This window comes from Anopheles bellator, chromosome 2 (assembly GCF_943735745.2).
Source record: "Anopheles bellator chromosome 2, idAnoBellAS_SP24_06.2, whole genome shotgun sequence".
In the NCBI taxonomy this organism is placed as follows: domain Eukaryota; kingdom Metazoa; phylum Arthropoda; class Insecta; order Diptera; family Culicidae; genus Anopheles; species Anopheles bellator.
This window is the reverse complement of record NC_071286.1, coordinates 43,921,083-43,933,826: the sequence shown is the minus strand read 5'-3', so window position 1 is coordinate 43,933,826 and position 12,744 is coordinate 43,921,083. Positions and strand designations below refer to the sequence as shown.

At 47.3% G+C, this 12,744-nt stretch overlaps 1 protein-coding gene across 1 annotated transcript; it reads right to left on the bottom strand.

The window, feature by feature from the left end:
- Window positions 1–7,275: 7,275 nt before the first annotated feature.
- On the bottom strand, window positions 7,276–9,516 carry LOC131210411 (translation initiation factor IF-2, mitochondrial). Its single transcript, XM_058203653.1, has 2 exons — window positions 9,488–9,516; window positions 7,276–9,427 (listed from the first exon to the last, which is right to left on the bottom strand). The coding sequence occupies exons 1-2, from the start codon at window positions 9,514–9,516 to the stop codon at window positions 7,366–7,368; spliced, it is 2,091 nt and encodes a 696-aa protein (XP_058059636.1). The 3' UTR covers window positions 7,276–7,365.
- Between the last annotated feature and the right edge of the window lie 3,228 nt (window positions 9,517–12,744).

The window sequence follows — 12,744 nt, the reverse complement described above, 5'->3', positions numbered from 1 at the left end:
TACAATTACCGGGCGAGATGAGTTTTTCGCCTCGGCCGTAGCTCGCCGTAAGGCGTTTGATTTTTCAACCTGCCCGATCGTTTGCCATGACGTGCCGTGCCATGTGTGTGAAGGTTAATCAATAACGCACGCCATTGATACGTTGGCCAGGCGCCATTGTAATAGGTCCGTCACGCATCGCCGCGATTTTTATGGCCATGCTAGAACTTTGCATACACATTCTTATTTGATATGTTTCGTGATGCTGCGGCTACAGGATCATATTGTACCTGTAAGGCGTTCGTCTGTTCTATGCAGAAGATTCAATATTGCTTATCATATAAAGTTGGCTATCAAGAATTCCATTATTTTCTCGTTAGATGGCTGTAGTGATCGATGTCTCGTAGAGTATCGATCATACAGCTGGGGCCACACGTAACGTAAAACATGGTGTAAAGGCCAAATGTAATGCAAAATCGTTTACGCTTCGTGTGGAAAGCTTAAAATATAAAAAAGGTTTATACCGAAATGTGAAAGTTGTTTACATTCGTGTTTTTGGCCCGACAAAAAAGGAATCGAAGAGGTAAGTTGATTTCTGAATAGTTTTTAAATTTTTTAATAAATATATTGTTAAAATTCTCAAACATCACAAATAAGAACTTACATTGTTTGTAAATAAACCATTGTCAAACAGTGTGTACGTTCGGTTTTATGTTTGGTTTCCGTCTCCACGGACGTATAAACTTTTTGACATAAGCTTAAACGATTTGGATTTACTTTTTCCTTTTACGCTACGTTTTACATTTCGAGTGGCCCTAGCTGACAAGTTTATGTTCGTTCTAAAGGAGATATTTCACACTAAAGAATTTCATTTCTGTTTTTTTTTATTCCATTGGATTGTCAGTTGTAACTATGTAATTATGTAATTGTAATTATGTGTGTGTAATTAATAACAGTGTGTAATTATGGAAATCAATAAAGATCAAATTTAGTACCTGTAAAATATTTTCTTCGATAAAGGCGAAAAGGCAAGCCAGGCCGCTGTAATTGTGCATGACGTTTATCATGCCGATACTGTCACAGCTTGCTACGTGCAATTTGGTTTAGTTATTTTTTATGTTAATGATGTACCTCCTACAGCCAGGCCCGTCATCAAAAATATCGGTAAAATCGCAGAAATAATCAAAGTATATCGGAATGCTAGTAGTCGTAGCATCGCCCAGGAACTAAAAATCAATCATCGAATTTCCATTTGTGAAGCCTTGGCCAAACGGAATAAAATCTACCCATTTTTTAAACGGATTGTGACTGGGGATCAGTAACGGGTCGCACACAACAATATTGTGAGAAAACGATCGGGATCGAAACGTGGTGAAGCAGCTCAAACGGTGACCAAACCAGGACTAACGACCAGGAAGGTACTACTATGTATTTGGTGGGACTTGTACGGAATCATTTATTATGAGTTGCTTCCGCATCCAGCATGTATATTCCGTCCGGATTAGGCACCAAGCGAAAATCATTTTTTCACGCATTGCAAAACCAAGCGAAGATTGTGGAAATAGATTGCTGAAGTTTTTAGCCAATAACGACCAAGACTTCTATAAGAGAGGAACATACAAACATACTGGATTTCTTTTCTGGCCAAACTTAAATTTGATTAGTCAATCTCACAGTTCGTGGACAGAATGGAATCGCTCAAATGAGATGAGTTAAACGGTCATTTGCCAAGCATCACGCAGCATAGCTTCCTATTTTTGGTATCAACCACGCCAACTACTTGAAGATAAGACACCCGAAATGGTTCCAATCCGGGCTGGGGGCTCCGGGCGGGCTAGACACGCCGACTCTGGAGGGAAAGTCAGTAACTCTTTTGCGTTACTTCCGCGGCCAATCTACGCGCGGTGCGAGTCGAGAATCCTACGCTTCACCCGGATCGTTCGGTGGCCCAGTTCGCCCGGCAGGGCGTCTGACATAATTCCATGAAATCCCACTCGCTCACTTTCTCCCGATCGCCCGCCAGCCAGCCAGCCAGCTAGCCAGCGAGTGGTGGTCCCGTACGGCCGCGAATTTGTCGGGTGCGTCCGGTCCAGAGTCGATAGCCGGGAGCACGGTGACCATCCCGGCGAGGTCCCCAGACAGAGGCGTTACGTGGTCGTGGGCGAGCACGCTCCGGCGAGTGTGTGGACCTGGGCCGGAACCATCGCCGGTTGCCCACCAGGCGCATGTTGATGTTCGGACCCGTGTACGTGACCCAAGTATTCGTCCGCCCGGCACCGGCTGTGTATGTGAGCACAATTTTTCTAAACTGATCCATTTCAGACATGTGTACGGCTCCGGCAGCCAGCACTCGCCTTGTGCCCATTTCGGTCCAGGAGGCGAGCACCGATCGGGTCATTCTAGCTGAACGAGCAGCATATCTATTTTCCCTCCGCCCTTATCAAGGCTGTGCGCCCATTCGCCACCCCCAAGCCACTCTGGTCTTGGTACAGCTCCCGTTTCGCTTATCACCAGTTCCTGTCCGAGAGCGCCCTGGCCAGCCAGCCCGGTTGCAGATGTGTAGCCCCGGGTTGATAAACCGGGGATGTGGCATTCACGCGAGGATTGGTTTCATTCATCACTTGCCGAGAACCGCGTGGGGATGACCGTGATTGTTGGCCTGTGCTGCTCCGGACAATGTTGGCAAGTTTGTAACACGAAGCTCAAAACCAAGCGTTTCCTCCATTCGTTTCGCGGGGGGTTTTCACTTCCCGTTCGTGGTTTCCCGCTGTCCACATACCAGGTCCATATTGGAGGTCCTAAAATGAAATTCAACATTTGCTGATATAAACCCAAATGTCATACTCTGCGGGCATACCTTGAACCTCGCGCACCAACGGGAGCTAAAGTTTTTGGCCCCTTCATTCGTTCATGTTTCGGGAGCTACTTTGATAAACCCTACCCTTTTCCGGTTCTAGCTTCCGAGGACGAACTTTATTTTTAGGTCAAATCAGCAACGGACCGGCGGACACAATCAGCGGACGGGTTCATATGCTCGTACCACGCGCCGGCCGCCTCCGTCCGTTTCGACCGGAAGTGGATGCTGATAAACCGCACCCGTCCACGGCCTTCGCTGTGTACGTAGGCTGTATCGACTTGAAACGCCGCTGATGGATCCGTTTGTTTAAAGTTGGACGAAGAAGAAAAAAACACAGCTGGATTGCAGAATTATTTTCAAATTTTGGAGCGAATCTGTATATTTGTGTTGCTCCGGTCCAGTAAAAGGGCTTCCGCGGCCAATCTCGAACCAACGCATCGGATGCAGCCGAGAACGTTTTACGAAAACAGAAACCAGAATCCAGTGATGCCTGATGGCGTCTCCCTTTCATTAGCTCAGTTTTATAGCACTCCATTACCCAGAGCGCCGTTGCATGCCGTCCAGCATCAATCCAGGATCCAGCCTGCAAGGAACGATTAAGGTTCTGTTTCGCTTCGCCCTAATGCAGGTTCTTCACGGCACACGGTAGACAGACTTCGAGAAGCCGTTCCGTTCTTCTGCCGCTGAAGAATCCCACCGGCCGACGGAGGATTGCAACAGCAGCAGACGCAAGCGCAAGCGGCCGAAGCGGGTAGGGCGATGTCCATGGGCGATTAGGTCGAGTGGTGGCTGTGGGTATTTGGATTTTGCGAACTACCGCCCCAAACGAGGGCCACCACGCACGGTGTAATTATCGTTATCAAATTAATCTACGGCCACATTCAATCATCGTGCCTTCTTCGCTGGAGGCCTGCCCGATGCATTTCTGCCGAGCATTTGATCGGAACTTTCGTAACATCCTCCATTCGGCTCGGCAGACGAAGATCCGCTCCGCTCCGTTGCGTGTATTGATTTATGGACCAGTTCGGCTCATTCTCGCCCGGGGACCGCCGTGCGTCTGGCGCATCAGTCGAAGCGAATTCGAACGCCGTGTTACAAGCGCTATTGGGCCCTCAAAATGAATGAGTAGACTAGTCCCCATTAGAGTTGCAACGTTCCTGGTTCTCATTTTAACGTTTACAGTCCAACAATTATTGTAACTCATTCTAAAATGTAGCCAATAGCCGATCGATAATGTAATAGAAGAACATGTGCGTCAAACGACTAACAGTTTATAAACGGCAATGGAAATGAATCACGAATCACCACGAATTGAGGTTGTAACATATTTTAGATGTTGAATGATGCGAAAATTAGCCCTTTGAACAATTTTCGTAAAAACCGAGAATGGTTTCATTTCTAAATCGTCAAGTCCTAGGCTATTCTATTTGTTTGCTGAAAAAACTGCAACAGAAAAACGAATGTTCTATGAACTTAAATTAGGAACTTATTTTACAAATAAATCGTGTAAATATTTCCCCCCAGTCTTTGGTGCTGTTCCGGATATTTTTCCGTAACCGAGCGACTCGCAGCGCTCGCAGACGAACCCACGAACCAGCGGCGGCTCTTGTTTAATTTATTGAAACGCAGATCATAAGCGTAGTTCAAACATTGTTGTTGGTGCAGCAAATGCATTGGTTACATCAATTTCTCTCGCACTCCGACCGTACAATGTTTCGGCGCGGCGCAGACAAGAAAACAGAGAGACGATGGGCTTGCCGTTCGACCGTTCTCGTTCATCGATTTTGCGTTATCGGGTCCGCGTACTCTTCATCGGCCGTGCCGGGCGAGGCGAGTCTTATGCTGACAACGCGGAGCATCGCGCGCTCCTTCTGAAGTCCCTTTAGTAGCTATTTGTTTATCGAAGGGAAAAACTCCCAATTCGAACAAACAAACCGAACGCACCGCATCGTCCATCGTCCGGATTCTCGCGGTTCACAATGAAACACTTCCACGCCTTGCTCATCCCCGTCCTTCCGGGCGAGGTTGGTCCGCCCGACTCGACCGTCTTCACCTTCCGGAACATTCCGAACGCATCAATCGATCTTCCGCCGATCAGAGGCGACCCAGCCCACACTCGCGTAGGACGACAAAAAAATCCGCCTCTCTCTCGCTCGCTCTGTGTCTTTCGCTTTGGCGGCCTCAGCATTCACCGGTTGGACCGTCATCGTCATCTGCAGCGTCAGCGGAATCGAAAATGATTGATCTCGAACCGCGCATTGCGGTCTCGGAGGCGATCAGTCTCACGGGAGTCTCCGCCCGTCCGCTCAACCAACTGCAACTGGCTGGTCCCAGCTCTCAGCGCTTCAGCTACGACGGCAAATTTGTCTCCCGGTGCATTCCTATCATCGTGCGTTGCATCGAGCGCATACCCGCGGAGGGATTCCCGCTCCAGTGGCGGTCCAACTCCCAAAACATGCGTCGAAGCCAAGCGACGACTCCCGGCGGCTCTGATGTCTCACTCGGGCGGCCGCGTTCTGTCGTCGGCTCTCTCCAGCTGCTACTGCTCCGCCGGGAACCATCTGACTGGAAAATTACATATCTGCCAACATCCATCTTCGGCCGATGTGGTTCAAGGTAAGGCTCGGATGACGAAATCTCGGGGAATCCTCCGCGTGATTCCAGGCGTGTGGGGTCCCACGCTAAACAGAGCGTACAGTCTGACACGCGGAGAAAGGCCGGACCGGGTTGCACTGGTCTGGCCTCTCGCTATCTCACTTTCTCTCTCTCTTTCTCTCTGCAATGAGGCGAGTGTTGTTGTACGTTGTGGCTAGGAAAACAGGCGGAAAACCAATGCATTCCCGACAGCGAAGCCCGAGCTTCCGCGGCTGTTTGTTTTCCTTTCGACGGAAGATATTCTCCCGCACGGCCAAGACGCGACCACGACGATCACTTGTCCTCCGAGCGTACCGGAGCCCTGGGGGCCGCAGCCGTTTTTAAAACGCACGAAACTATTTACGGCCCTGCGGCCGTTACTTAACATTCCAGCACTTCGTGTAAATGATGACGGTTCCTCTCACTATCGATGCTGAGGCCGATTTTCTAAGATTGGAACTGTGCGCGCGCGCGCACGCCAGGGGACCTCCTCCTGGAGCGGTATAGACGGTGGCCTAGTGTTCACTTTTAACGCGCAATCTGATAGAGCAGCTCGTTACAAACATATCATTGGTGTGACAGAACCGATTCGTGTGTTTCGTTTATCCCCCGGGCCTGACGAAGGGCGATATTCTGACTGCTTTTTAATTAACGAATACGCTTCTCTCCTTTGGCTGGCCCTTAAGGTTCCCATTACGTACCCAATTATGCTCTCCGAGCATTTCGTTTGATGTGCTATGTGGAGAAAAAGCACTTAAAACTACTGTCAGAAGGCAGATTGAGCTTAGAGCAACGTTCAGTAAGTCGTTATTGTTTTCTAATTGTTTAACCACACTGCACCGCAGCTTGTGCCATCCAGTGAATGTAAGAAATCTGTGATATCTCGCTCCGGAATTTTAACCGAACCGGAATTTTTTATTGTTATAAGAACATCAGTGCAGAGCCGTTTTAAGCATCATTTCGAAGTTTTCCGCCAAAGGTTAATTGGCATTGCCAGGGTTCGAACTGGCGTCGTTCGCTTAGAAACCGATTAAACCAGAGGTCTCAAACTCATATTAGCAAGTGGGCCAATGCAGAGGAAATTAACAACTAGTCAGCGGGCCGCACCACATAAAGAAAATGTTTTTTCATTAAATTTTACGCCCTATAGATTTGGTTTGGATTTGAAAATCGTATCAGTCACTTGTATGCTGGCAGCTGAACCGACAAAAAGCATTTTTTTTGTGATTTATTGCTGACTATTCTGCTGATATAACGTAATAATATACTCCGTGGACGTGGCTGCGGGCCGCACAAAACAGTTTCACGGGCCGCGTGTTTGAGACCTCTGGATTAAACGGTGCACCGAGAAGAATAATCTACGAACGATAAAAAACCATTACCATTACAATAATTTTATCGCCATGAACCCATAAATATCAAAGTGAATAATGTTAAACAAACAATGTTCATGCCTACGATTGTTTATTTAAAAAGGAACGAAACGTGGGCTACAGACACCGTTAGAAAATGCTGTCTTTCAAAAGTGCTGTCAGTTCAGTCAGCATCGTCATGTGTATTGGCTAACGAAGTTTTCGTTTCTATTCCATAGAGTACGCTGCGAAGCAATATCGCACGCAATTTTCAAAGATTCAATTTCCCAACCGACATTTCCCACGAAACATTCGATTTTCATCGCGATTCGCGAAAATACGCTGGAATAGGAATTCCTTTCATATCGATCGAAAAGTTCCAAACAAGAACGAGAAAACCGTAATCTTTAACGAGATTGCTAATGATACTACAAAAATTGTGTCTTCATCATTTAATCACCACTATGGAGCAAATTATTAAACGCTAGCCTCTCTTATAACTAATAGTTTTCTGTCCGCCTTGAAAGGCCGAAGCACATCAATTCAAAAACCCGGATCCCACTCGGTCTCCTGCGGTACCTTATTCATCTGATAACAGACGATCGTGTCGCCCGCCTTCATCTCGAGCAACTGATCGTTTAATCGTAGACCACACTCCACGTCCTTCTTGACGCTGTCCACCTCATTTTTCAGATGCCGCATCGATTCCAGGCGCAGCCCTTGAGCGATCACTTCGCCGTTTCGCTTCACTTTATACATGTGCGATTTCTTCAGCAGTCCTGTGGTGCAGCGACAGCCCAAAACCGTTACTTTACGCCGTCCTTCGTTGATGTCGAACAGTTGCAGCACGTTCGCTTCGCCAACTTCCTCCTCTACATCGACCAGCGGAAGTTTGGTGTTGATTTCTTTCTTCAAATCATCCACCAACCGGTAGATAATGTTGACGGGTCGTATCGTTACGCCCTTGACCGGTTTCTTTGGAACATTTACCGAAAATGCGTAAATGAGCGCATCGAACAGCTGCGCCAGCTCGAGGTCGCTTTCGTTGACGTCGCCCACTGCGTAATGGATCACATCCAGGCGACACCGGTCGTTGTCGTCGTATGTATCCAAAACGTCCAGAATGGCTTCCACGGAACCGTGCACATCTCCCTTGACAATCACATTGACCCGAGGCATTCCGGTGTCCTGAGCCGACTCCTTTTGTCGCGGTCCTTGCGGTTTACGACGATAGAACCCGGCCAGTCGAGCTTTCTCCCGTTCCGCTTTGTACTGTTCGTCGTGTTCCATTCGCTTGAGACTGATCATTTCCGCATCGCTTAGCGCTTTCTCCTTCATCGCTTGATTGGTACGCCAGCGCAGCACCGAGTGTGCAATCTTTTCCGAGTCCACCTCCAGTATCTGATCTCCGGCCAGCGGCAGTTCCCGCCAGCCCAAAACCTCCACCGGCATTCCTGGAGTGACGGCCGAGATCGGATGTCCCGCGTGATCGAACAGTCCACGAACTTTGGCCCATGCCTGTCCACTCACCAGGACCGCGCCCTTTCGCAGCGTTCCACGGGAAACGATGGCCGTCGACAGTTTACCTCGATGAGAATCCACTTTCGACTCCACCACAACGCCTTCGACGGGTCCTGTATACTCACCTTTAAGTCCCATCAGCGTGGCTTGGGTGCTGACCGCCTCCGTTAGCTCGCCCAGATTCGTACCGTGAAGGGCCGACACACCGACGGCAATCGTATCTCCCCCGTAACCCTCCAGTGCGAGGCCATGTTGTGAAAGGTCTCTCTTAACCCTGTCGATGTCCGTCCCCGGTTTATCGATCTTATTGATTGCCACTATAATTGGGACGGCTTGTTCTTTAGCTAAGCGGAGAACTTCCTTCGTCTGTTCCATAACGCCGTCCTCGGCGGCCACAACCAACACGATGATGTCCGTAAGGTTGGCACCTCGTGCACGCATCGCACTGAACGCTGCGTGTCCCGGCGTATCGAGGAAAGTGACCTTCTCGCCGTTGTCCAGCTCGACGGTGAACGCACCGATGTGCTGGGTTATGCCTCCGGCCTCACTGGCTGCCACGGAAGCTCCACGCAATGAATCCAGGAGCGTCGTTTTACCGTGATCTACGTGACCCATCACCGTCACCACGGGAGGACGATCACTGAGATTTTCTGGTGTCGGCGGTGGCCGTGGTAAGACGTCGCGATCCTTCTGTGACTCGTCTTCATCGATCGTCGCGGCAACGATCTTTGTCCTAAAGCCGCACTTGCTAACAATTTCCTTTATCACACGGGGATCCTCGAGCCGGGCCTGACGCTCGATGCTTCCTATTCCCTTCACGTACAGCATCGCCTCCTGGATGTGTTCCACCTCTAGCTGGCACGAACGCGCCAGGTCTTCGACCGTCATGTTTCTCCAGATGTCCACCACTCCAGCCGTCTGTGGTTTGTTCTTCTTCTTCGGAGCAAACTCTATCGCGTGCCTCTCTTCGTCAGTCTTCCGGCGTTTGCACATTGCCGCACCAAAATGTAGCGGCCGCAGCCGTACACTTCTGGTGCTACTGTCGGTGCGAATTCTCGGGTGAAACAGCTCATTTCCTAAGACTCTGAAACCATAAACCACACGTTTAGTCAATGAGTCGGCCAAAGCTGCCAAATGTATTCACCTTCGCGCGAGAAACCTTAGATTTATCATTGGATACAAATTGCAAAGTAACTAACCAACTTCGTAATATTATAAGAGAACGATACGTAAAGGTTTACGGTATTTTTATACGGAAAATCCGCATCGGCAAGCGAAACATAACGTGTTATGAGATGTTTGTTGTGAAACAGACCGAACTGTCAATTTCAGTTGTAGCCGGCATTTTTCGTACTAAACTCTGTCGGCATTTTTAGTACTAAGTTCAGTCGGCAACATGACCTTGAAATATTTCATACACATCACAAAACGGCCTAAAGGATTTCAGGCAAGAAATCATTCGTTGAAATGTTTCAAATATTGTACGCAGCAAGAAGCTCGTTTGAATTTCTTCTTATTCCTTCTCCACGCGGTTGGCGATCGTCTTTTAATAGCTTTTTCAATACCTTAAATGAATTAAATACTAATACAATAGCTCTTCTGGAGGTTTTGTAATATGAGATAATCTTTGCGAGGAAGAGTTATTTTACACAGTGGTGAGGAATTGAAAATCCAGACAGCGGCAGTTAACAATTTGTTCATTCCAGAACACAGAACTTCAGGACGGGTTTACGGGTTTTTTAACCAATGCCACACATATTAAAGACTTCGGCGCTATGTAATAATGCCGGTAATCGCTGTTACCGGCGAAGGACCAAGCCGATGGTACCGCAATTGCGAAATTAAGTCATCATCATGACACACTGGCGGGGATGCCACATTATCTGTCATGCTCACACCTTCTTCAGATACCTGTCTGAGGCCTTTCGGATCGTTCAAAGCGTCCGGCACTCCTCCGAGCACACCATTCACTCGCTGTCCCGGTCCAGGATGAGATATTTGGTTGGCCGGTGGTGGAGGAAGTCGGGGCAGGAAATGGGGAAAGGTGGCCCTGAGAAGGACCACCCATCCTCGGGCAAATATTGACACAGTCGAAAATTGAATTACTGCGTGATTATGACAAAAGGAAGATCCATTTTGTAAAAGGGTATTCCTTCGGCGCAGGTGAGACGAAACAGACCGAACAAAAGAAAGAGAGAGAGAGAGAAAGAGAGAGAGAGAAACAGAGAGGCCGAGGCAGGGAAACCAGAGTGTCAAGATGAAAGAGACGCGCATACGCCGAGATGTCCAAACACACCTTAAGGATAAGGAGATGGAAAAATAAAACTGTTCATACGAAGGCGAAAACGCATATTTACCACCAAAACGAAACCGAAATGTGCCCCAGTCGAGTGGCTAAACGGTCAAAACAGGCCGCTACAAAAAAGCCCCCGAAAACTGAAACCAAACAAAGACTAAAAGAAAACACCACCATCGCCGAGTTCCGCAGTGCGGCTGGTCGAGAGCGTGCTGGCGGAATAGTTCCTTTCAAGTTCGGCATGTTTCCACCCAAAAGTGATAGCCGGTTTTCATCATTGGCTTTACGTTTTCGAAACACTTTTGTTGATGTTTTCCTTTTTCCATCGGGACCTAGCGACCGAGCAGGGCGATTGGCAACCGAATTCAGGAATCGGTGCGTTGCGGTCGGTCAGTGCACAATAAAATTACTTAACCGTCCGCCGTGTCGCGCACCTCACGCTATGATGGTCCGGGCCCCGGTACGGTCCAAGAAATGCGGAAGAAGAGAATAAAACTTGTTGCTAAAAATAACACGGACCACTCATCAACTAAACCCAATCCATGGCCTCGAAGCTGGGCCAGGGACAGAGCCAAGGAAACATAACAAAGCGCGGCAACGGAACGGAGGAAAGTAAATCATAAAAATGTGCAACGTACTAACAGCACGCAAGATGTAGCGGTTTTGTTATTCTCATTTTCAGTTCCGTTTCCCGTTGGCCTGTTGTCGATTTTCGCGTCTACTTCTACTTTCTTGTTGCTGTTCCGCCCTCACCGAACGACAACCATTCATTTGTGTATTTTATTGATTTGCCAACTTATTCGAAAGCAAATATTTGTCACCACAACTTTGAGTGATGCTATTTTTTAGACCATTTTTTTAGGAGCAATAGGGAAATGGCGAGAAAAGTTATCCTTCGTGGAATGTGCGACTCCGTCGAATGCAAAAATGCAAATGAAGAATCCGCGGTTTGTGCTGTTAAACATGAATCTAAGATTTCTCGCCGTTTGTGCCGAAAGCATTGTGAAAGTGTCAACAAAAAGGAGCAGCAGTGTTTGGTAGAACACTAGTTTGTTTGTTACGAACATTTTCGATCATCGCTTGAGAGTTGTTTATTTATATATTTTATTGCGTGAAATATTTTTTCTATTAATTATTTCTTCAACATTTGCTAAGACATTGCTTATGGCAATTATTTCTTAAGTAATTCATAAACCTTTTTTCAATGTTTTGAGTTCATGTTTAAATAATAATTTCGACAATTTAATTTTGCTCTTTTGATTCAGTTTCAATTTCTCAAATTTGAAAACATGTCCTTTTGTTGCCCTCCAAGTCACCTTCCTTGAGGTGTAATGTACATCTGTTAACGATTTTCTCAAATATACATACATTTAGCACACATATTTTATGCTCTCCTTGCTCCGAACTGGTTTGCGTAGAAAGTTCACCTTTTGTGCTGCTACAGCTACAGCAATGATTTTAGGTTACAAGAATCGAAAACTTACTTAAGGTAACTTCTCAAAGCGAGCTATAAATGAGTAGTAATAAATAAACGAATTCTCATAATGTGTTGAAATGTGTCTTCAATTCATTTAAATTGCTTGCAAAACAACCGGCAAAGTGAAGGATTTATTCACAATGTGTATTTATTTATCTTATTTATCATTGGATTCAAATCGCGAAGAGTCCTCGAACTTTCGGCTCAACCCACCTTGAAGTTAAAAGTGATACATGGAAACGATGTTTTTTTTAAATTCCATCCCAGTAAAATCCTTTTATACGACTTCCTTTTGAATCTCTTCACCACGATTGATCTTTTCGTTTGTTCAAGGCACCAATGTGCCGCAAATTTTATGTATCAATGCAGTAACTGTAGTTAAGGTCACTGAGGTACCGGGTGCCGTCACCAAAGAGGGTGCTAGTCGATAAAAACCCACGGTATGCATGTGTGGCAGTAAAACGCAGCAAAACGCAATTCAAGCCCTTCCCGGGAGACAAAAGCAAAACACGGCGAAGATCGTACGCGGTGACGCTAATGTTACCGGCAACAAACGCAGATGCCGCCAAGGCTTTCGAAAATGCTAGTCAAACTGCACAGCCCAAGGGGCGACGGGGACAAAGACAGA